Source organism: Pelobates fuscus, chromosome 1, assembly GCF_036172605.1.
Source record: "Pelobates fuscus isolate aPelFus1 chromosome 1, aPelFus1.pri, whole genome shotgun sequence".
NCBI classification, from domain to species: Eukaryota; Metazoa; Chordata; class Amphibia; order Anura; family Pelobatidae; genus Pelobates; species Pelobates fuscus.
Genome location: NC_086317.1, coordinates 455,716,448 through 455,739,280, shown reverse-complemented (window position 1 = coordinate 455,739,280; position 22,833 = coordinate 455,716,448). Strand labels below are relative to the sequence as shown.

General features: G+C 45.3%; 1 protein-coding gene across 2 annotated transcripts in view; it reads left to right on the top strand.

Annotated features, from left to right (window-relative positions):
- AMOTL1 (angiomotin like 1) overlaps nucleotides 1-22,833 on the top strand; it is a 173,548-nt gene that overhangs the window by 98,192 nt on the left and 52,523 nt on the right. For both annotated transcript variants that reach the window (XM_063430626.1, XM_063430636.1), the window contains one exon: nucleotides 3,775-4,066. In XM_063430626.1, the coding sequence (XP_063286696.1) occupies nucleotides 3,775-4,066 (292 nt within the window). The remainder of the gene's footprint in view (nucleotides 1-3,774; nucleotides 4,067-22,833) is intronic.

The following is a 22,833-nucleotide window of genomic DNA, read 5'->3' as shown; positions in this document are numbered from 1 at the left end:
TGTGTCATTTCAGTTTGTATGAATGCAGAAATGTATTTGTGTGTGTATGAATACAGGGCCTTTTTGTTTGTAATGTGTCAATATGTACAAATGTGATATTTTTATGGTGTATAAATAAAAGAATTTGGTCCAGCACACTTTAATATACGTACAATATTTCACCTATGCATCTGTTACTATAAATTGATTGTGACTATTAAGTAGGTGTGCTGGACCATATTTTTTAATTTGTGCTGTGTGCCGGTCTATGGATGGGGGACAGAAAGGAGTCTATTGCACCCTTACAAGGTATTTGCAGTATTTAAGTTGTGCTCACCACTACCATTTATTTTATTTTTACATTTTTTGTGTGGTGTGTCAGCGTATGTAAGTGCATAGGAGTTTTCGAGTTGCATGTGTGTGCGATTGTAGTGGTGTATTTGTGTAGCATATGAGTGTATATAAATGCAGTCACGTATTTGTGTGTTTAAATACGAGGATGTGTTTGTGTGGCATATTAGTGTGTGAATAGAGGGTGTATTTGTGTTTGTGGATACTTCGTGTCAAGTGTGTGAATGAAGGCATGTATTTGTGTGTTGTGTTAGTGTGTGATTACTGGGATTGGTTAAATAAACACCTTTTTAAAGTTATTTTTATCTCTTTGCGTCCCTTTCCCTACACACATCAACCTCCCATTTCCCTCCTCACTCCACCCAACCTCAACTCAAATTGGAAAGATTTGAGAGATAGAGTCAAGCGGGCAGTTAAAATGGCTGTAGCCCTCTGAAATGGACAGAGTTGAAACCCCACAGCAGCACAGCTCTGTATTCCTGGTCTTTTGAGGTATTACAAGGGAGGCCCAAGGTCAATATTAATCGGAGCCTGTCAGGCCTCTTCACAAAGCCACAAGTTAAAACAATGCCCGTGAGGGGGTGTTAAAAAATGAAAATGAGCTTACTCTAGTTGACAGCTGACATGCAGCTAGCAAGCATTTTCACTTGATGTACTTAGAAAAATAACATCGCAATTCTACCATAACTGCCATGTGACACCATTACACAACGCAGTGCACAGGAATGTGGGAATTGAACTGAACGTGCTGTCACTTTTAACAGATACTTCAAAGCTGCGTCCTGAGTTTGTCTCGTGAGGATGTAGTTGACCGTCTCTCAAACTTTATTCTGCCCCCTTCTTTGTAAAAACCGCAGCCATGAATAAACAGACACAAGTAAAATCGTTTAGGCCTCAGTGATGGCTGGATCAGGCCTACGACTTCGGCCTGGAGTATATTTCAGGAGTTGACAAATATTTATAGAATTCTGTGACCGATTATGAGGCCAATTATCTATTTTAATAAGTATTTATCTAAATTGACATGCCAGGTATAGACACGTCTGTTTTTAATAAGTGATTTTAATATAAATACATTAATACTCTGCAGTTGCCCACCCCATATATAAATTAGCAGAAAGAGACGCACAGCGGAGTGGATGGCAATTTAGCACGTTTTTGGGTAGTGAGGTAATAGTATCAAACATTTGCTTGATTATTCCTATTGTTACTGTAGTAGAATTCAGCAGTAAGACTCTAACTTAGTTTATTTAAATAAAATAAGTATAAGGCATTAGTACATTGTATGGCTCACAGATGAGAATTCATTAAAATTAATCAACTGTGCGTTGTCAGGCCATATCGAAAAATGAAATGAATAATTACTTTATTTGGATAGACCACCTTGTGTTTTCAGCCAATCCGAATACAACTATGATTTTGAGGTCTGATTGTCGTTTCTCGTCCCTTTCTGGATCTTTACTCTCTAAATTCAAAGTATTTTGCAAAAATAATGGATTAACAGGCAGATCTCATATCTTGTGTTTCCATGTATCAACTTCTGGTGCACAATTTATATGGAACTATTGCACCTGAAATTGCACATTGTTGATAGTAACATTATAGTTGAGAGAGAAGCATTAGGGTGGGGAGAAGCAGGGGTTGGTAGTGAGGCTGCAGGAGCAAAGCTTTGAATTCTAAATGGGAATTTGTAAGCAAAAATACTTGACTTGGAACAATTATCTAAATGACTACAATCATATTTTAATGTGCTACAATTTTGGACTTGGTGAATAAACCATAAATTTACATTTGAATATAATGCTACCCTAAAGTGTAATTTGTCTTACACATTTGCTGTATTAACAAGGTTAATCATAAATTGAAGTAAGTCATAAACTGACCAATAGACTAGATTGGACAAAGCTGAAACGGCAATAAAGTTGTGACTAAATAGCTGGGTTGGAGAATTTCTCCAAATCACACTTTTTGCCTAGATTTTGCAGTTCAGTTCACGATTCAACTATAATTGGGTGTTAAGTGAATAAACCTTGTCTTAAAGGGGTAGTGTAAGTACTAGAGTTTATTATAGTGGTTATGGTAGTCTTTGGGCACTATCCACCCATTTTCTTTAAAACCATTTAGAATGTAAGCTCATGGAGCGGGGCCGTACGTCCAGTTGTCTGGTTACAATTACATGTCTGTTAGTCCACCCATTGTACAGCGCTATGGAGTCTGATGGCGCTATATAAAATAATAATAATAATAATAATAATGAGCAGTATAACGAAACCTGGTGCTCTCCCAGCAGTAAAATCCTGGCCCCTTGAAACTTCCCCATTAACTGAGCAGCAGCAGGGGGACCAGACTTTGTGTGCCATGTGAGCTTTGTTTTTTTTGTTTTGTGTTTTAATTGAAACACCCAAAGAATCCTTGCACCATAACCACTACAATATGCTGTGCTTAGAGTTAATGTAACCACTGGTATATGTTTATTGCTGTATTTGACGTGCATAGCATGCTGCTTGAATTTGCATACCAGTATATCATTTACATTACCATCTGCCGGGCGTTGCAAGATTGACATAGTTTAAATGAATTCATCTGACTGAAATTAAAGGAACACTAAAGCGTTAGGAATACAAATCTGTGTTCCTAACACTTTAATGTCCTTGTCCCTAATTATATTCTACCCCCTTGTGTGTCCCAAAAACAAAGGTTTTTGCTTAACTTTTTTCAGCGCCAAGGGAGCTCATCTTTCCTCCTCCTGCGATTTCATGGAGGAAGTATGGCCTCCTCTGAAATGGTCCAATCCATTTAGTGGTCCTTTAAAGGATCACTTTAAGCACCTTAAGACTGTTGCATCATTGTAAAGTTATGGTGCTGAGAGTGTCTGCCTGTCAAAAATGACTTGTAATTGGCACAAACTTTGCACAACCTCTCCACCCCTCCAAACATTACAGCTGTATGCCTACAGTTATGTCCATGTGCGCACTCGATGGCTTGGGAGGTCTCATAGTTCTGCAACTATGGGATTAATGAACTCCTTATATTAGGAACCAGCATCATTTTTAAAAAATATTTATTTGTGCACTGTTTCAAATAATTTAAATTGGGCATAATAGCCATTAAAATCGTGCCTGTTACCAAGTATCCTTTTTAAACATTCTCTTCTCTGAAAATCGTGGCATGCCATACTGCATATACCACATTCCTCAATAATGGGAAAAAAATCTAATGAAAAGCATATTCAATGCTTAAAACCTTAATTCCTGTCAGTTTTCTGTATGGGGACAGAACAGCTTGATGTAGTATGTACATGTGTCATGCAGTAATTAAAAAAGAAAGCCTCATGTTGTTGATTTCTAAATCTGTTCCGATCTGGATTGCCTATATATAAATTCATAATTTTGGCACCCACTTTATCCTAGGAACCCACTCCATAATGTGCTGTTTTATTTGCAGCCGACAATGCCAGCAGTTCTCCTATCCCTCTCTACCTTTGCGGCATCACAGCCCGATGTCCTCTCAAGCTTCCTCGATCAGTGGTTCATTGCACTCAACTCCCTTGCCACTGCTACCAATGGGTATGTCTTCCCACACTCCACCACCACCTTCGCCAAGCCAGCAGCTCCCACCTGAGGCCTTCATGTTCGTGGAGAGGGCTCAACAGATGGTGGAGATGTTGACCGAAGAGAACAGCAGTCTGCGACAGCACCTGCACGCATGCTATGAGAAGGCTGACAAGCTTCAAAAGGTAGGTGTAAGAAGGAAATTCTGTCTAAAACAAGCATCTTGAAGCCCTCAATGCTTCTTTTCATGGACCAATGTCCATTAGATCCATGCCAGCCAACTGGGTCAGTAGCTAGCAAAATATTGCCAATGAGCCCCCAAGTAGACTTCTCGCTCCTTAACGCAGTCTTCGATATGATAAATATGACAGTGAGCCGTAGGAATATTGACTGGTCATTTTTGCAGAATAAAGCTTCCATTAAAAGACTGATATAGCATTTTGATATGATTATATCTATATCTCAATTTGGCAGTTTCCTTTTTTTGTTTTTAAAAAAAAATAAAAATTATTTATATAGGTTTAAAAAAATGTATTAAAGAAAAATTCCATTGAGAGTTTTTGACTTTGTTGTCTAATAGTGTGTGTGTGGTCCAGGTTGTGATGGGCTGTGAATCTCAGGGGGTAATACTTTAAAGATTTAAATATAAATAAATCCAAGCGTTTTCAGCTACGTTGCTTTGGGAATATTCTGAATAGGGAGGAGCAGTGTGTGTTTTGTGGTTTCCTTTTTATGAACTTGCTTTTGCACTGGCTGATTTACTTTGCTTCACAAAATGCAAAGCCCACATCTGCTGTCTGTTGCCCCAGGGTCCTGGCCATCATCATTTCCACTAACGCAGAGTTAACACGTTTGCAATTCTCCCGTAAGCCACACACTCACGGTGAGGAGAACACATGGGTTTAACAGGACAGTGTTTTGTCACAACTTTCTGAGATAACAAAAGCTGCAAATAGTTTCCTTATGGTCTTTAGTTTTACTTGGCAGTTTACCAGAATTTCTGGGTAACATAAAATGATGCTGGGAATATCGAACCTCCGTTGATGACGTGATGATGAAAAGTAACAGTGGGAGAGAAGGAAACTAATCAGGACGAACTTGCATTTTTTTAAACTATGCTGTTTTCTAAACTAATTAAATGTCCAAGTGATAGAACAACTTTAAAGTACATGCTGTGTATAGGTCAGTGATGGAACTAATGTAGAGAGGGCCCTGGTGCAAGAAATATTTCTGGGTCCCCTCTAGCACAAGGGTGGCCAAAGGTAGTTTCCCATCTGTTGAACTCCGACGATGCCGTGCCAGCTGAGGATTTACCATTTACCCATCCTTGCAGGGATGTATTTGTGAGCGTCTGCGCATTTGAATGTAAGCATATTTTTGTATATAGTATGTATGTAGGGGTGTATTTGTATGCACTGTTGACATTTAAATATAGGTGTGTGTGTTTGTATGTAGTGTAGCATTGGTGTTTGTATGTAATATTTGTGTTTGCAGGGATGTGTTTGCATGTTGTGTTAGCGCTTGATTGCTGAGATGTATGCACATACATACTTGCATAAATATATATATAATTTTTTTTATTTTTTTTTATTCTTTATTTTTGTTTCCACACTGAATGCGGCTTGGTAATGTTTAGTGGCCCATGCAGGGGCCGTTCATCAACATGTAATACATTTCTTTGTACAGAACTGATGTGCCGCTCGGTGTCGTTTTTAGGGCATTTCTAGCCCATGTGTAAAGCATAACCAGAACAAAATCCAAACAATACGATACATGACTGCATGGCATATAAAACAGTTAAGTTTGTGCGGTTCTAAATTCACCCATATAGGTTCACAGTCATTGTAGTAGTCGGTTTAACATTCAAAGCAGTTTGTGCTATCGTGTATTTTATGTGTTCGCTATTGCGTTTGGACTGATTTCGTACTTTAGTAGCTGCGGATGTCGTGTAGGTTTGTCCCTTGAGGTAATGTTAATCTATGTCCGTGTTGTGTACTCCCCAGTTGGGGACAATCTCCGTCAAGTTGTTGGTGGCCCCTATGGTGCGTTTTTCTCCCCCTCGAGGTTAGTCCCTAAGGGGCTTCCAGCAGGGTCGTGTGTGTGTGATGGTCATTCTACCACTGTGAGCGTTCACAACATTAGCTTTCCTACGTGTTTTTCGTCCTGTTTTCGCTGCCTAACTGGGTTGCCCTGTGTGTTTCATCTGTGGTTCTAGGTAGGCATATGAGCCGGTTTTGCTGTTCAGTACTGTGCACCGTATGTTTGGAAATATGGAAGTTGGGGGAGAGGATTGGGCGGGGGGGGAGGGGCCTGCTGTTCGTCGGGGCACCTGGCGGGTCTAGGTCTCTGAGCGGACTACTCACCCTGTCTAGTCTGTGTGGTATCATTTGTTAGCATATACTTCCCAGGGTTGCCAGATTTTTTGGAATTTTTCCATGTTTCTAATTTGGGCTGTGAGTTTGTCCATCAGATATGTGTCTTTGATTTTTACTATCATGTCGTTATCGGTGGGGACTGTGGGTTTCAGCCACACCTGTGCAAGAGCTCTTCTTGCTGCCAGTGTGAGTTTATTTAGAAGTTGTTCTTTTCTAGGGAGGCTGTCTGTGGGTCGGGACAGCAGGATCGACCAGGGGTCTAAGTCAATGTGTCATGTAGCCCCATGTAGCTAGAGCGCAGCTAAGCGGAAAAAGGCCTTGACAGGGGTTAGGAGGCGGGCTTAGGAGGAAGTAAGCGTGGGTTGGAATTATGGGTAAGTGGGATTGGCTATTTAAATGAGCAGCCATTTTAGGTGAGTCATTCTAACTTCCTACCTGGTCGAGTTTGTGTTCGCCTCGGTGTGCGCGGACTTTGCTTGGTCGGATTTCTTTTGTCTCCTCTGCAGGAACAATGGACGACGTGGAGCGTTTGCTGGAAGGGATCAGGTCGGCAGCACGGCATCAAGGTGTGGACTGGCTTCGGGCACAGCTTGGCCCTGCCCTGGCGGAGGCGGCGGATCGGGACGGCGATGGCGGGAGACCGGTCCGGGCCCGGAGGCCCCCGAGGAGGCTAAGCCCGGGCGCGGGGCCCGGTGAAGTGGTACCCGGTAGCAGTGGAGTTCCAGTTACAACCGGCAGCAGGCCCGGGAGCCGCGTGGTCGAGGCCTTGCCTCCCCGTGTGCGGACGGAGCCTCGGATGTGCACTAGGCGGCAAAGGGATATCGTGGACGGGGGCGCGGCTGCTAGCAGGTCGGAGGCGGCCGGGCGGCCCCCTGGTGCTTCGAGACCCACGGAGGGGAGGCCCAGGAGGGCTTCCCCCCCTTCGGACAGCGGAGACAATGAGGAGGCTGGATCCGGGAGACCGCATGGCAGGCATCAGGCAAGTGCAGAGGGCTCAGGTCGGGGCCCTCTTGGCGGGAAGGTTGTTCGGGGGAGCTCTGCCACTGTGGGGGGCGGGAGTAAGCCGGTTGGGGGTACACAGGCCTTAGTGGGAAAGGGGGAGGGCCCTGGGGGCCCCGAAGAGGAAATGTGGCTCTAAAGGAGTAAGTTCTACGGGTGGTAGGGGTTCCCGGGGGGGGGCCAGGTCAGACAGAGGGTCTCCCGTAGGGGTGGTGGGTAGTTCGGGGCCATCGGGGTCTGGCAAGCAAGGGGTCAGAGGTAAGGGGGTGGGGGAGGGGGTTTCGGAGGTAGCTAGGCAAGGGCGTAGGGTAGGCCGGGAGTCGGGTCTTTCCGTAGTGGAGGGGCGCAGGGGGGGCCCGGGTTCCAGGAGTAGTAGTGACAGTCCCTCGCCCGTTAGATCTCTGGGGTTCCGGGATGCTCGGGGGCGGTCGCGTCGGCACTGCTCCCCCTCGGATAGCTCAGCAGGGGAAGGTGCGGCAGCCCCTCGGTATGGACAGCAGGGGCGGCTTGCTGGTAGAGACGGGAGGAGCCGTAGCCCCAGGGGTTCCCGGGTGCCACGTGGTGGTAGAGGTCAGCGGGAGGCTTCGGTGCAGAGCAGGCGCTCCCGGGGTCGGGACGGGAGGGGAGTGGATGTTCGTTACCCCCTACCCAGGACTTCTTCTCCTTGTCCTAGATTTCGGAGCCGTTCTGCTTCCTCACAGGCTGGGCACCGGGTGGGCTCCCCGGTCGGCGAGATGGCGGCGGAAGTTCCTCTTCCCGGACGTCAGGCGACCTGCACTGCAGCCCCCACCGCTCCGGTGTCGGGGGGCTTGGCCGGTGAGTCCAGTGGGTCACTACACTCTAGCGCACTAGTTACCACACTTCAGGCACTACTCCACTCATTGGGGGCGGGGGGTGACACTAGCGGCGTTGGTCAGGTGTGGGCTCCGGGTGCAGGGGCTTCAGGTTCTCGGATCCGGGATTCCGCGGGGCCTAGTTCGGGCGGGGATTTGGCGGGGCCGCAGGACGTAGGAGAGGTTGGGAGCGAAAGGGCTGAGTTGTCCGGGGGTATCCCCGACGCGGCTAGGCAGCACGCGTACGTATCTTTTGCGGGCCCACTGGGGGTCCATTTGAAACAGGACGTGAAGGATAAGATTTGGAAGGGCGAGTTCTGTGAGATCTTCTCCCTCCTCCCGTTAGAGGACTTCATTGACCTCAAGGAGGAGGATAAGAAGGATGAGAAAAAAGAGGAGGAGGAGAAGAGGAAGCGGTACCGCAAGATACCGAAGTCCTTCGGTAATTGGTTGCGGGCCTTTTGTGTGCTGGCTAGTGTGCTCGGCGAGAAATCGCCGGGGTTGTGCTCGTCTTTGTTCTGCTATTTGGATGGCATTTGGGAGGCGTACCGGACTTACGGGGGGTTGGCATGGTGGAGGTACGACGAGCAGTTTCGGCAGCGGCTGGCGGCTAACCCGGGTATGCGGTGGGACCAAATGGACCTGCCGCTCTGGATGAAGCTAATGATGGCGCAAAAAGCGCAGCCCTTTCAGAGTTCGGCCGGCGCCAGGGGGCAGTCCGCCTCGTCGGCCACCTTACAAAAGGGCTTATGCTGGCTCTATAACGAGGGCCAATGCAAATGGGGAGCCTCCTGTCGTTTCAAGCATGAGTGCTCCGGCTGCGGGGGAGCTCATGGGCTCAACCGCTGCTTTAAGAAGGGTAAGTCCGGAGGCGCCGGCGCGGCTGTCGCGCCGGGGGGAGGGGGTGCATCCGCTTCCCCTGGGCCTAACCCCAGTGAAGCTAAGCGCGATGGAGCCGTGGCTAGGCCGCTACGGTAACAGGGCGGACGCTGCGGTGCTCCTGGCGGGGTTTGCGGTGGGGTTCTTTATTCCGTTTCAGGAGCGACGAGGGGGTCAAGGGAGGCTGCGCAACCTGAAGTCTGTGGCGGACTTCCCGGATGTGGTTAGGGAAAAGCTGGGCAAAGAAGTCGGACTGGGCCGCATGGCAGGCCCATTTGTAGTGCCTCCGCTGGAGGGCCTGCGGGTTTCCCCACTTGGGGTGGTCCCCAAGAAGGAGCCGGGTAAATTTAGACTCATTCACCATCTCTCATACCCGAAAGGGGAGTCGGTGAATGACGGTATTCATAAGGAATTGTGCTCGGTGTCATATGCATCTTTCGACCGGGCGGTCGATTTGGTCCGGCGGGCCGGGCATGGGGCCCTGATGGCTAAGGTGGACATCGAGGCCGCGTTCCGGCTGCTACCGGTCCACCGGGACTGTCATCACCTGCTGGGGTGTTTCTTTGAAGGGGCCTACTTCGTGGACTTGTGTCTGCCCATGGGCTGTTCCATTTCCTGCTCCTATTTTGAGAAATTCAGCACTTTTCTCGAATGGGTGATACGGGTGGAAGCGGGGAGTCGTCTTATTGTACATTATCTAGATGATTTTCTGTGTGTGGGACCGGCCGGTTCCCTGGATTGCCTGCGCCTGCTGCGGACGGTTGAGTGGGTGGCGGGCCAATTCGGGGTTCCGCTGGCGGCGGATAAGACCGAGGGCCCGACCACGTGTCTGAGTTTTCTAGGTCTGGAGATTGACTCTGGGAGGGGAGAATGTCGGCTGCCCCAGGATAAGCTGGCAAGGCTTCGGGGGGCGGTGGCTGCCGTTGCTGGGGCACGCAAGGTGACTCTGGTGCAGCTACAGTCCTTGATTGGGTTGCTCAATTTTGCGTGTCGGGTCATCCCGATGGGAAGGGTGTTTAGTCGCAGCTTGTCGGCCGCTACCGCGGGGGTTAAATCCCCGCACCATTTTGTACGGGTGTCGGCGGCCATGCGAGCGGACTTGGGCATCTGGGATGCCTTCTTGCGGGATTTTAATGGGACGGTGTTGTTCCGGCAGGAGGGCCAGTCGTCGGCCGAGCTGGAGCTTTTTACGGATGCTTCGGGCAGTATAGGCTTTGGGGCATATTTTGGGGGCTCCTGGTGTGCGGAGCGGTGGCCGGACTCTTGGGGTTCGAGCCCTCTTATGCGCAACTTGGCTTTCTTGGAGTTGTTCCCGTTGGTTGTTGCAGTAGCGTTATGGGGTGACAGGCTGCGTGATCGGAAAGTGGTATTTTTCTCGGATAACATGGCGGTGGTTCACGCGGTGAATCGCCAGTCGGCGGCATCAAAGCCGGTAGTTCAGCTGCTTAGGCGACTGGTATTGCTGTGTATGTCCCGAAATGTTGTTTTTCGCGCGCGCCATGTTCCCGGCTATTTGAATGAGGTGGCTGATGCTCTATCTCGTTTTCAGTGGTCCCGTTTCTGGCTGGCGGCGCCGGGGGCATCGAAGGAAGGGCTGGCTTGCCCGGACGAGATTTGGCAGCTGGGGGCGTCCTGCTTGGAGGACTCGTGAAGGCTTCTCTGGCACCGGCCACTTGGGCCTCGTACAGTAAGGTTTGGGGCTTGTGGGAACGGTCACTGGAAGGGTTGGCCATGGACAGCGGGGAGGCCCTGCGGGACGCTTTCTTGTGGTACACCTGTCAGTTGCTGACAAAAGGGCCGTCCCCTGCCGTGGTGGACAGATCCATGGCGGCGATGGCGTTTTGGTTTCGGTGGCATGGGAAGGAGGACTTTACCAAGACCTTCGTCATCAGGCAAGCCCTGAAGGGTTATCGCAAGGGGCGCAGGGCGCCGGATACCAGGCGCCCGGTGTCGGTGCGGCTGCTGGGGGATTTGGTGGGTATATTGCCTGAGGTTTGTTTTGATGGGTTTGAGGCTTTACTGTTCAAAGTAGCGTTTGTTTTGGCGTTTTTTGGGGCATTCCGAGTAGGGGAATTGGTGAGTGCTAGTAAAATGGCGCAAGGGGGCCTGCAATTTTCGGGGGTCCGTATCTTGGATAGGAAGGTGGTGGTGCACCTTGGCAGGTCCAAAACGGACGTCCGCGGCGTGGGCCGGGACGTGACACTGGGGGCCTTGCCGGGCTCGGCTTTGTGCCCGGTGGCTGCTACGGTGGAGTATCTGGCGCGGAGGCCAGCGGTAGGGGGCTCCTTATTGGTACATGCTGACGGATCGTCCCTTTCTCGGTTCCAGTTCACGAAAGTTTTTCGGTTGGGCTTGGGCAGGTTGGGGCTTCAAGCTGCACGATTTGGGACGCACTCGTTCCGTATTGGGGCGGCCACGGAGGCCGCACGGTTAGGATTGGGGGACGAGGTGGTGAAGAGGATCGGGAGGTGGGAATCGGTAAGATTCCGCTCCTATGTCCGGTTGGGTCTATTGGATTAATGGCATGGGACTGTTTTGTATTTCAAAAAAAAAAAAAAAAAAATAACCATCAAATTTAAAAGGTGTTGTGTTATGATATGAGGGGTTAATGGCTATGTTGGGATGTTTCGCTGTGTTGGTTGGGGATGGGGTAGGGGTCTCTGTTGGACTTCCCTCATCATTTGTTTTCTCCCCCCAGGGCGTGTGGCATGGATCGTGGGCCATTCGTTTGTCTTCTGGGCCGAGAGGAGGGCCGCAGCTCGAGCGCAAGGCCAGCAGCTGGGTTTTCCGAGAGGCCAGTTGGCAGTTCGTTGGTTTGGGTATCGGGGTTTTTGCTGGGGGGATGTTTGGGGGAAACTGTTTGGGATGCTGGCAGCAGGGTACACGCCAGACGTGCTGGTATTACATGTGGGGGGTAATGACCTGGGCCTTACGCCGCAGCGCCGGCTGGTGAAGTGGATGAAGCAGGACATTAATAAGTTGAGGGGCCTGCTTCCGGGGGTAATGTTGGTCTGGTCTGAGATTGTCCCGCGGCGCCGGTGGCGGCACGCTCGGGAGACGGGGGGCTATGGAGAGGTGCAGGAAGAAGGTGAATAGCTTGATGGCAAGCTTTGTGCGGAAAGTAGGGGGTGTAGTGGTACGGCACCTGGAGTTGGAGGAAGGGTTGCCAGGATACTACCGCTCGGATGGTGTTCACCTCTCGGATGTGGGTTTGGACCTGCTCAACTTGGGTTGGCAGGATGGTATAAGGATGGCCCTGTTTCTTCGGGGTGGCGGAGCTCAGACAGCTTAAGGGGTCAAGGTCTGAGCTTGTGGCGGGACGGGGAGCTGAAGGAGAGGAAATAGGCTCCCCTGGATGAACGTGAGGTGGAATAAACAGATTGTGGTCATCGGTGGTTGAGAGGTTTCGAGTCCTGGAGGTGGCTCAGAACCTGGTGGGGCAGGGGTATCCGGGTATACCCCTGCCGTGGTTAATGGTGGTTGGCACTTTGATATAAAGTTGGTGTATGTTATAATTATGTATATGTGTTATTATATGGGGGTCATTGCCTTTTGTATGGTAGCCGAAGGAACAGGATGCGAGGGGGCGGAGTATGGGGGGCAATGACCCATGTTTACCTGTTAATTTATTATCGATATTATTATTATTATTATTATCATTATTATTATTATTATTATAATTATTGGTTAATAAAGCTGTGGACAAATTTCCCCATACTACTTAGTGTCTGTGTATTATTGGGTTAGGTTATGGGGGTGGTTTGTCCTGGATTCCGACTGCCCAAATGGCGACTATAGACCCGTCATGTTAGTACATCTGTCAGCAGTGACTGGATACTCTTCCAGTATCCGTCACTGCAGGGCATTCCCACCACATGTGGACGAAGGTGCCTTTGTCACCGCATCCCTTCCAACATGTGTCTGTCGAGGTTTTCCCCATTTTATGGAGCTGAACAGGTGTACGATCTCATAAGCATTTTATAGGCTTGTTCCTGGTGTAGTACACATATCGACGTCTTAGCCGTCGCTTCCCATATATCTACCCAGTCCTCTCCCTCTAAGGCCCACCCAGGTCCGCCTCCCACTGATGTATGTATCTTGGGTCTTTAGCTCCCTTTTCAGGGGCGCTGAGCTGTGCGTAAATGGCCGTGATCAACCCCTTTTGAATTGTTTCTGCGTTACATAGCTGTTCGTAAAATGTCATTGAGGTCTGGGCTGCTCTTTTTATCTCAGGGTTTTTGGCGAAGTCTCGTAGTTGTACATATCGGAAGACGTCTTTGGTTGTCAGGGGTGCCATTGTTGTTAGGGTGTCAAAGGTTCGTAAGGAGTCGCCGTCATACATGTGCCCGTATCTTTGCATCCCTGTGTTTTCTATCCCCCTAAAGTCGCGTGCGCTCAGCCCGGGTTCAAAAGCTTTATTCCTGATACTGAGTCAGCGGTGAGGGTGTGTGCTTTAGTGCATATTTGGTGACTGTCAAGTCCCATATCCGTATAGAATTGAGGATCGCTGGGCAAGTGGTGTGCAGGGATGGTCTGTTTTGTTTGGGTACCCATATCCAAAACTGTGGTAAATCCGTGCTCATTAGTTTTGTCTCTAGATCCACCCACCTGTGTGAGCCCTCTGGTATATGCCATGCAATTATTTGGGCTAGTTGCGCCGCTAAGTAGTATTGATACAGGTTTGGAAGACCCAGCCCTCCCCTCGAATATATATATTCACACAGATGCACGCATATAATCACACTGAAACAAATACGCACACACACCGAAACATATAGACACCCTGACACACATACACACACACTGACACATGCACACAAACACAGATACACACATCTTGACACACAGATACATATACACTGACACACAGAAACACATACACACACCCTGACACAGAAAAACACACACTGACACACACGTAGATGCACATATACATGTCATACTTTTTATATTTGTAGCCACCCTCCTGTTAACATATCTGTTGTGTGCAGGAGGGTGGATTCCTTGGGACCCTGCTGATACTACAGAGGCCCAGTCGTGCTGTTAAAGGGGTTACTGTGCCCCACCGGCCCCTATTCAGCAATACCCATCAGGTGGCTCTAATTGCACGGGGCACCCAATGCACCCCCTGAGCGTGTGGTCTGGCAAATCCCACGAACAGAATACGACCTGAAAATATGACTTGTATTCTATAGATGGGCTTTAAATGGGAACTGGTAATTCCCAGGATTTGTAATATTCTCTTTAGTTATCCCTATATTTAACACAAATGTTTGTGAGGTGTGAAACATAAAATTAGATCTAGAGATCTAAGATTAGATGTAGAAATCCACACCTCTGTATCCTGCAGCTGGGCACCTCCATCTTGGCTAAATGTCAATAATATGTTAGAAGCTCTGTCCTTTGTATCTGACGGTCAGGTCAACATAGAGAAAGCCTATAGAGAAGAGGAGAAATTAAACAATGTTTCTATTTCATCTCCTTATTCACAGTGTAATATCCAAACAAATATAACAAGTGCAATTCGGAGTATCAGATGCAACTTAGTGCTACAGTTTAATGAAGGACACCAAAAAATACAAGCGTTTTGTTAGACAACTCCTTTATCAATGCACGTCTAGAGTAATTTTTCATTCTTTGCGTGGGGTTAGTTACACTCTTGGCACAGGTAAATAAGGCTGCCTGGACTAAGGTAATACCTTATTTTAACGTATCAGGTACGTCCGACAAGAAATGGTTGTTAACGACCTCCGACGTACCTGGTATATCCGATAGTAAATACCTGATTGCGGGCGACCCCCCCACCGGCGTTCGCAATCCTGGGGTCTGCCTGGGAGCTCCATAGGGTGACCCTTGCATTTTTGTTCTTGTTCCTCTGCATCCATTGTAAAGGAGCATGGTCCGTCACTAGAGTAAATGAACGACCCAACAAATAATACTTTAAGGACTCCACAGCCCACTTGATGGCCAGGCATTCTTTCTCTACCATAGCGTTATTCCATTCCCTAGGCATCAGTTTACGACTAAGGTAGAGCACAGGATGTTCCTCACCCCCTACACACTGTGACAATACTACTCCAAGACCCACCTCTGAAGCATCAGTATGTAGAAAGAATTGCTCATTAAAGTTTGGGGCAATCAAGACTGGATGACGGCATTCGTAATGCCATTTCAGCTTCCTGACTCCACTGAACAATTTCCGGCCCCCTTGGTCTTGTCAACTCTGTTAAGTTGGGAGCTAGGGTGGCAAAATGAGGTATAAACCTCCTGTAGTATCCGACATTACCAAGAAAAGCCCTAACCTGTTTTTTACTCATGGGACAGAGCCATTTTCAATGGCAGCTATTTTATTGATTTGAGATTTGACCATGCCTCGTCCTATAGTATACCCCAAGTACTTAACTTCCAGACATGCTGGCATGGTTAACAGTAAGACCTGCAACCCTCAATGTATCCAGTAGAGCTTCAACTTTGTCTAAGTGGGTTTCCCAATCCTGGCTGTAGATGACTAGATCATCTAAATAAGCAGAGGCATACGCAGAATGAGGTCTCAACAGCTTATTCATCAACCTTTGGAAGGTTGCAGGGGCCCCATGTAAGCCAAATGGCAACACCGTATATTGATAATGACCCTCAGGGGTCACGAAAAAATTTTTTTTCCTTAGCAGATTCAGACAGGGAAATCTGCCAATAACCTTTTGTAAGGTCAAGATAACTCAGATACCTAGTCGGGTCAATTTCTCGACAAGTTCGTCTACCCTAGGTAAAGGATGTGCATCAAATTTAGAACACTCATGGAGTTTCCTGAAGTCATCACAAAACCGTAGCGAGCCATCTGGTTTTGGTACCAGGACAATAGGGCTCAACCACTGTCTATTGGACTCTTCAATAACCCCTAATTTCAACATTTTTGCAACTTCAGGTGCTATTGCCTCCCTTTTTGCTTCTGGGACTCTATACGGTTTTGACTTTGCAATTATTCCAGATTTTGTTACAATCTCATGGACTATTGCATTGGTCCTACCTGGGATGGTAGAGAATATGTCTGCATGTCTTAATAGCAGCTCTCTGACCTCACTCTGCTGCTCAGGAGTAAGGTCAGTAGAGATTTGTACTTCTGAAACAAGTGTGTGGACCTCTACGGTGGGTGCCCCAAATAATACACAGGTCTCTCTAGCATTCCAGGGCTGTAGAAGGTTTATATGGTATACCTGCTCTACCTTTCTCCGATTAGGTTGCCTAACCTTATAGTCCACTGGCCCAACCTGACTAATAATTTCATATGGGCCTTGCCACTGGGATAAAAGCTTGCTTTCAGCAGTGGGAACAAGGACCATCACGCCATCACCTGGCTGGAAGGTTCTTACTGAAGCTTGTCCATTATATAGAATTTGTTGCCTCTGTTGGGCTTCCTCCAAATATTGCTTAACTATGGGAGCAACTCGTTTTATGCGCTCTTGCATTTGTTCCACATAGTTGATAATGGGCAGCACAAAACCAGGATACACCACTGGGCGTCGGCACTTGTGCCTGGCATCTCATTGTGATCATTGTCAAGCACATTAATCAGGACCTCAAGTAAACGATTTGTACCCCTGTACTCATTTCTCCTTTCTGTCTTTGACTTGCATATTTTACTTTCTTTAACAAAGAAGTCAGGGTGAGTAAATGGAAAAACACTACAGGGGCTGTCACTTGCCAACTCCAATGGCTTTGGGGTTACCTGCTTCTGCACCAAGGTTCTAAGGTCAGGGAAATCACGACCCAACACCAATGGGTAGGGTAACTTCAGGACTACTGCGGCTTCAGTCCATATGGACCGACCTTGCAATGATATGTCAACTATTGTCTTAGCATATTCCACAGTAGAACCATGAACACAACGTACTCCCACTTTTTCCCTGGATAACAATTGATCAGGTTCTATCAGACCCCCTGCATTTAAAGTAATATCACTCCCTGAATCCACAATAGCCTCTACAACCTTCCCATTTAGGATAACCTGTCTATGAAAATCACTGGTTTCTACTGAAACTACCACTAAACACCCAAGTCCACAAAAGGTCTTGTATGTAGTAGCATTTCCACATTCCATTGGTTCCTGTAGTTGTGTACAGCGAGCCTTTACATGTCCAGACTGCCCACACTCAAAGCAGATTATGGGAACAGGGCAATCTGCAGGTCCTTGTGAGTCTGGGATTCCTTGAAGCTATGTTGGCGTTCATCGGGACCCAAAGCTCCATTTCCAGACTGTGGTGGTTGATCGGACCTCCATGTCTTTGGGGGATGGGGTACCTTCACCTTCTGGTTTCTGGCCTGAGGCGGAACGTGTATACACAGATCTGTAGAGATAGTTACCACAGTGATGCGTGTCTAAACACCCAGCGGATTTGTTCCTTTATTTATAAGGATAGCGTGAAATAAAAAAATAGTGAAAAGAGAAGGAATTAAGTATGAATCCTAAAAAGTACGTGCTGTTGTGAATTAAGGCGCAGTTCTATTAGTAAGTACTGCGATAAAACAAAATGTAGTGCCTGTATACTATATACTGAGGCAACAGTACATGTGCTTAAAGTACCCATCTTTACATAGAAAGTGGCATCAGATCCAATAATAAAGTGAACACGTGCAATGAAAAATTTTTACAAACTAAAAATATAGTAGTGAAAAAATAATGAAAAAAATGTCATAATTCTGCCTCATGGTAAAATGATTACAAATGTGCCCATATTAAATGCCGATCCTTCAGATATTTGTCCAAACGGTACTAGTGTTTCTATCTCTTATATTTCTAACTTGGTGCTAGGAGGAAACAATTATTTGTCGCTCATAAAGAATACTTTATATTTACACATTGTAACAAAAGTACAGTGTGTCTAATCGCGGAACTACAATTTACTATAGTTTTTAAAATTATGTATACAAATGTACACAAGCTATACCTAATACCTATCTGTATATCATCCAGAAAAATATGAGACCTAGTCTTATAGGATTGGATCTACAGCCAGATCTCGAATATCTAGTACAATGTTATCAAAAATTATTCATTCTAGTATCTAAAAAATTACATTTCCTGTATCTATATTTATCAAGGTGCTTATAATATAGCTTATAGATAAATATAAAAAAGTTGAGAAAAATATGAAAAAGTTTTTTTGGGGATCTGTACCAATACTTCAAACTTTAGTGAATGGTGAATCCAATTCACTATATAAATGTCATGAAAGACAATTTTTCATTAACTTCCATTGGTGCAATGGTATTTAATTCCCGAATCCAATATGTCTCTCTCTGGAGTAATTGGTTCGCTCTGTTTCCAGCTCTTCTCGATATAAGGACATGGTCAATCGCAATGCATTTCAGAGAAGCCAGAGGATGTTTGTATTCCAAAAAATGTCGAGCCACATGTTTATCTGTGTGGCCATCTCGGACTGCAGTCCGGATGCTCGATCTATGCCCTCGTATTCTTTCAAATTTACATTTTGCAAAATAAAATGGTTTGGAAATAGCTAAGTGCTACTTGTACTTATTGCCCTATAACTTGCAAAAAAAAAACTAAGAACATGTTAACATTGGGTATTTCTAAACTCAGGACAATATTATGAAACTATTTATCATGGGTGTTTTTGGCGGTTGTAGATGCATAACAGATTTTGGGGGTCAAAGTTAGAAGCGTTTGTTTTGTGTTTTACATGTTTTCATCATATTTTATAATTTCTTTTATAGTAAATTATATGATATGATGAAAATAATGGTATCTTTAGAAAGACGAATCAAAGGGAAGAGACCCATTCCTATGGTAGAGCCCCATCTTTAAAGGAACACTCCAAACTCCAAAAGCACTTGAGATTTCTTTAATGCTTAGTATGAAGTGTGTGTCTTCTTTTTTCATTTTACAAAAAAAATGTAGATTTGAAAAGAAATTGATACTTTCATAAATTAACCCCCCTGGCTGTCAATCAGACAACAGGTCATGTTATTTCCTGGTTAGTTTAGCTCAGTGGAGTTAAACTCAAGAGGCAGCAATTGCCCTGAGCACCTGCCTTCTCATTGAGCTGCATTGGGCAGCCTGTGATTGGACAGACACAGAAAGTTTGGGCTGGGGAAGAAGGGGAGGGCTTGCAAAGGTTGCAGGCAAGAGATCTGCTGCTTTTAAAGCGTTTTTTCGATATATCCCCAATGAAAAAAAATGCATAATTAAATGTATGCATGTTTCTATTGGGGTATATTCACTGAAGAGTGATATCATTTTTTTTTTACTTTATTTTTGTATTTGGGGAGTAAAGTTCCCCTTTTAACTTTGCCAGCTGCCAATGGAAGTGGGACACTTGATGTAAAATACAGAACTGCAGGACACGGGTCCCAAATCAGGAATGGCCCTGTAAATCTGGGACTAATTGAGAGTAATGCTGGAGATAAAGGCCAATTGTGTCTTTTATTATTATTATTTTATTATTTATATATTGCCAGCAAATCACGTCGCGCTGTATGAGAGTGTCTGTCTCTACATAGCTTTCCTATACTCCTGCATCTGCGTTGGACGTGCAGCCAATAAATGAATGTTAGGTTTATTCATAAACTGATAGAAAGACGTGTTTTATAACTTAACCATTCGAATGCAAAAGCTGCAAACAGCACATTGCATCAATACAAACCTCAAGAATTCTATTTATTGTAGGCACAAGTAGAGTCTTGTAAAGCAACATTCCATTAAAACCTTTTCACAAAGAATGGGAAGTCATCTACAAAGAAAAATAATAAACAAAATGCTATCTTTTAATGTGTCTTCTTGCTGACATTCCCCTTGTAACATAATTAATACTTTTGGCCCAGTTTCCTCGGGTGCCTCATGGTGTAGGCGTCGTGAGTGGGTTGGTACCGTGATCTCTCAATGAACAGAGGGAGTTTGAAAGGAAATTGCAGCAACATGAGCATGTTTTAACTGTCCGCGGCCTCTCGTCACATGCTGCCTCAGACAAAAGCAGCATTAACAAGCATTCTTTATTATAGCATCCATTCGTCCTGCTCTCTAAATGATGTGCACAAGCTCACGTAGTGAACGCTTTGTGCCTGTGAGAAGAAAAACTAAGATTGGGCTTTTGCTATATAAAAAAAAAGCTATATATAATTTTACTACAAGTGTCGTTTTTTTTTTTTTTACACAAAATAGTGAATTGACAACACAGTTGCATCACTTTTCCCAACAGTGTTAATCTACGTGCCGGGACAGCCTAATTTGTATCTAAAATGGAACTTTCTACTACATATTTGACAATTCAGTAAACGTAATTATAAGGAACCAAGTTTTTTTTTTTTTTTTTTAAAGGGACACTCTAGTCACCAGGACCACTAAAGCTTAATGTAGTGGTTCTGATGTCTACAGCTTGTCCCTGCAGGCTTTTCAATATAAACACTGTATTTTTAGAGAAAAGACCGACACACACACCATGACAGATGCACACACATACCGTGACAGACACACAGTTTTATATAGCAAACCCTCACAAATTTTTACTTTTTTAAATTATTTTTATTTAAGTCCACCCATCCTCCCTACATTTGAGAGAGTTGGAGTGGATCAGCTTTCTCTGTGGTCCAATGAGTTGTGGGCTGGGGAGAGTGTAAGTCTTTAAATTTACCCGTCACAGCACTCTGATTGGTTGGCTTAACCCCTTAAGGACCAAACCTCTGGAATAAAAGGGAATCATGACATGTCACACATGTCATGTGTCCTTAAGGGGTTAAAATCATTTTACACAGCGTGGGAAAGTTCTTTGGAATTTTCCCGTGCTGTGACAGAGGGAGAGAAGAGGAATCGATTGGGGAAAGGTAAGTTCGGCATGACAGTGCTGCTTTAAGTGCTGGCCACAGCCCTGACAGAGAGCACTAATTTGTGCTTAAACAGTTAATTCAAGGTTATGGGAGATGGTCATTAAGCAGTATGTCCTGGAAGTCCTGTCCAGCAGTTAACAGAGGCTGCAACAGCATGTCTCCATACAGTAGCACAGTGCAGTAAAAAAATACAGTAGGGGGCTTACCCCTTTAGTGCAGGCCACAGTAGTGAAGTGAGAGCAATTGTGCCGTTAAGCTACAGATGGTTTTACCCTGAGATTCTATTTCTGGCTGTCACTTGCTGGACCTATGTCGCCATTTCTACTCTACTGCATGCTCCTTTTTTTGAATAGGGCTATCCACTGTCAAGGCAGGGTATTGTATTGATCCCCTTTGTGTGCCATCAAACCACATTTTTACTCTGGGTAGTTCTCTGGGTTGCTAAAAAAAAAATTAAAGCGCTCCATTTTGCTGAAAATGTAGCCCCCAGTTCTGAACCTGTCCTTACCAGAGGAAGTGCACAGACTATTTCCAGGAGTTAACTAAGGTTTAATAAAGTCAGATAAAAATAACTAAAGTGTTATATGAAGCAGCCATTACAACATTTCCTAAAACCTACACATGAATACTGTCCCCATATGTTATACATGCTTTTTTTTTTTTTATTGTATCTTGTCAAAGTCAAGGGGACTTATGGGAAAGAACAGTGAGTAGTAGCAAGTACGAATGTCAGGTAGTATATGGTGTGTGTGTGTGTGTGTGTATATGTGTATATATATATATATATATATATATATATATATTTCAGTTCTTAAAATATGCAAACACATTTCAGATTACATAGTTACATAGTTAGATAGCTGAAAAGAGACTTGCGTCCATCAAGTTCAGCCTTCCTCACATATGCTTTTGCTGTTGATCCAAAAGAAGGCAAAAAACCCAGTCTGAAGCGCTTCCAATTTTGCAACAGACTAGGAAAAAAGTCCTTCTTGACCCCAAAATAGCAGTCAGATGTCTCCTTGGATCAAGCAGCTATTACCCCACTAATTAGAAATTATATCCCTGTATGTTATGTTTTTGCAAGTATTTATCCATTTGCAGTTTAAACATCTGTATAGACTCTGACAAAACCACCTCTTCAGGCAAAGAATTCCATATCCTTATTGCTCTTACTGTAAAAAAACCTTTTCTTTGCCTTAGATGAAATCTCCTTTCTTCAAGCCTAAATGTGTGACCTTGTGTCCTATGTATAGCCCTGTTTATGAATAAATTTCCAGGTAATGGTTTGTACTGGCCCCAAATATATTTGCATAATGTGATCATATCCCCTCTCAGGCGCCATTTTTCCAAACTAAAGAAATTTGAATTGTTTAACCTTTCTTCATAACTAAAATGCTCTATTCCTTTTATCAATTTTGTAGCTCGTCTCTGCACTTTTTCTAGTGCCATGATATCTTTCTTTAGAACAGGTGCCCAAAATTGCACAGCATATTCAAGGTGTGGTCTTACCAGCGATTTTATAAAGAGGCAAAATTATATTTTCATCGCGAGAATTTATGCCCTTATTTATACATGACAAAACCTTACTGGCCTTAGCAACGGCAGATTGACATTGCATATTGCTACCTAATTTGTTGTCTATAACAATTTCCAAATCCTTCTCGTGTGTGGTTATCCCTAGTTCACTACCATTTAGGGTGTAAATTGCTTGCGCATTCTTAACCCCGAAGTGCATAACTTTGCATTTTTCTACGTTAAATTTCATCTGCCATTTTAGTGCCCAGTCCCCCAATCTATCCAAATCCCTCTGCAGCAAGGCAATATCCTGCTCACATTTTATTACTTTACAAAGTTTTGTGTAATCTGCAAACACTGATACATGGCTTTCAATGCCCATTTCAAGATCATTTATAAATATGTTAAATAGAAGCGGTCCCAAAACAGAACCCTGAGGGACACCACTTACCACTTTTGTCCAGCTTGAAAATTTACCATTTATGACAACTCGTTGTACTCTATCCTTAAGCCAGT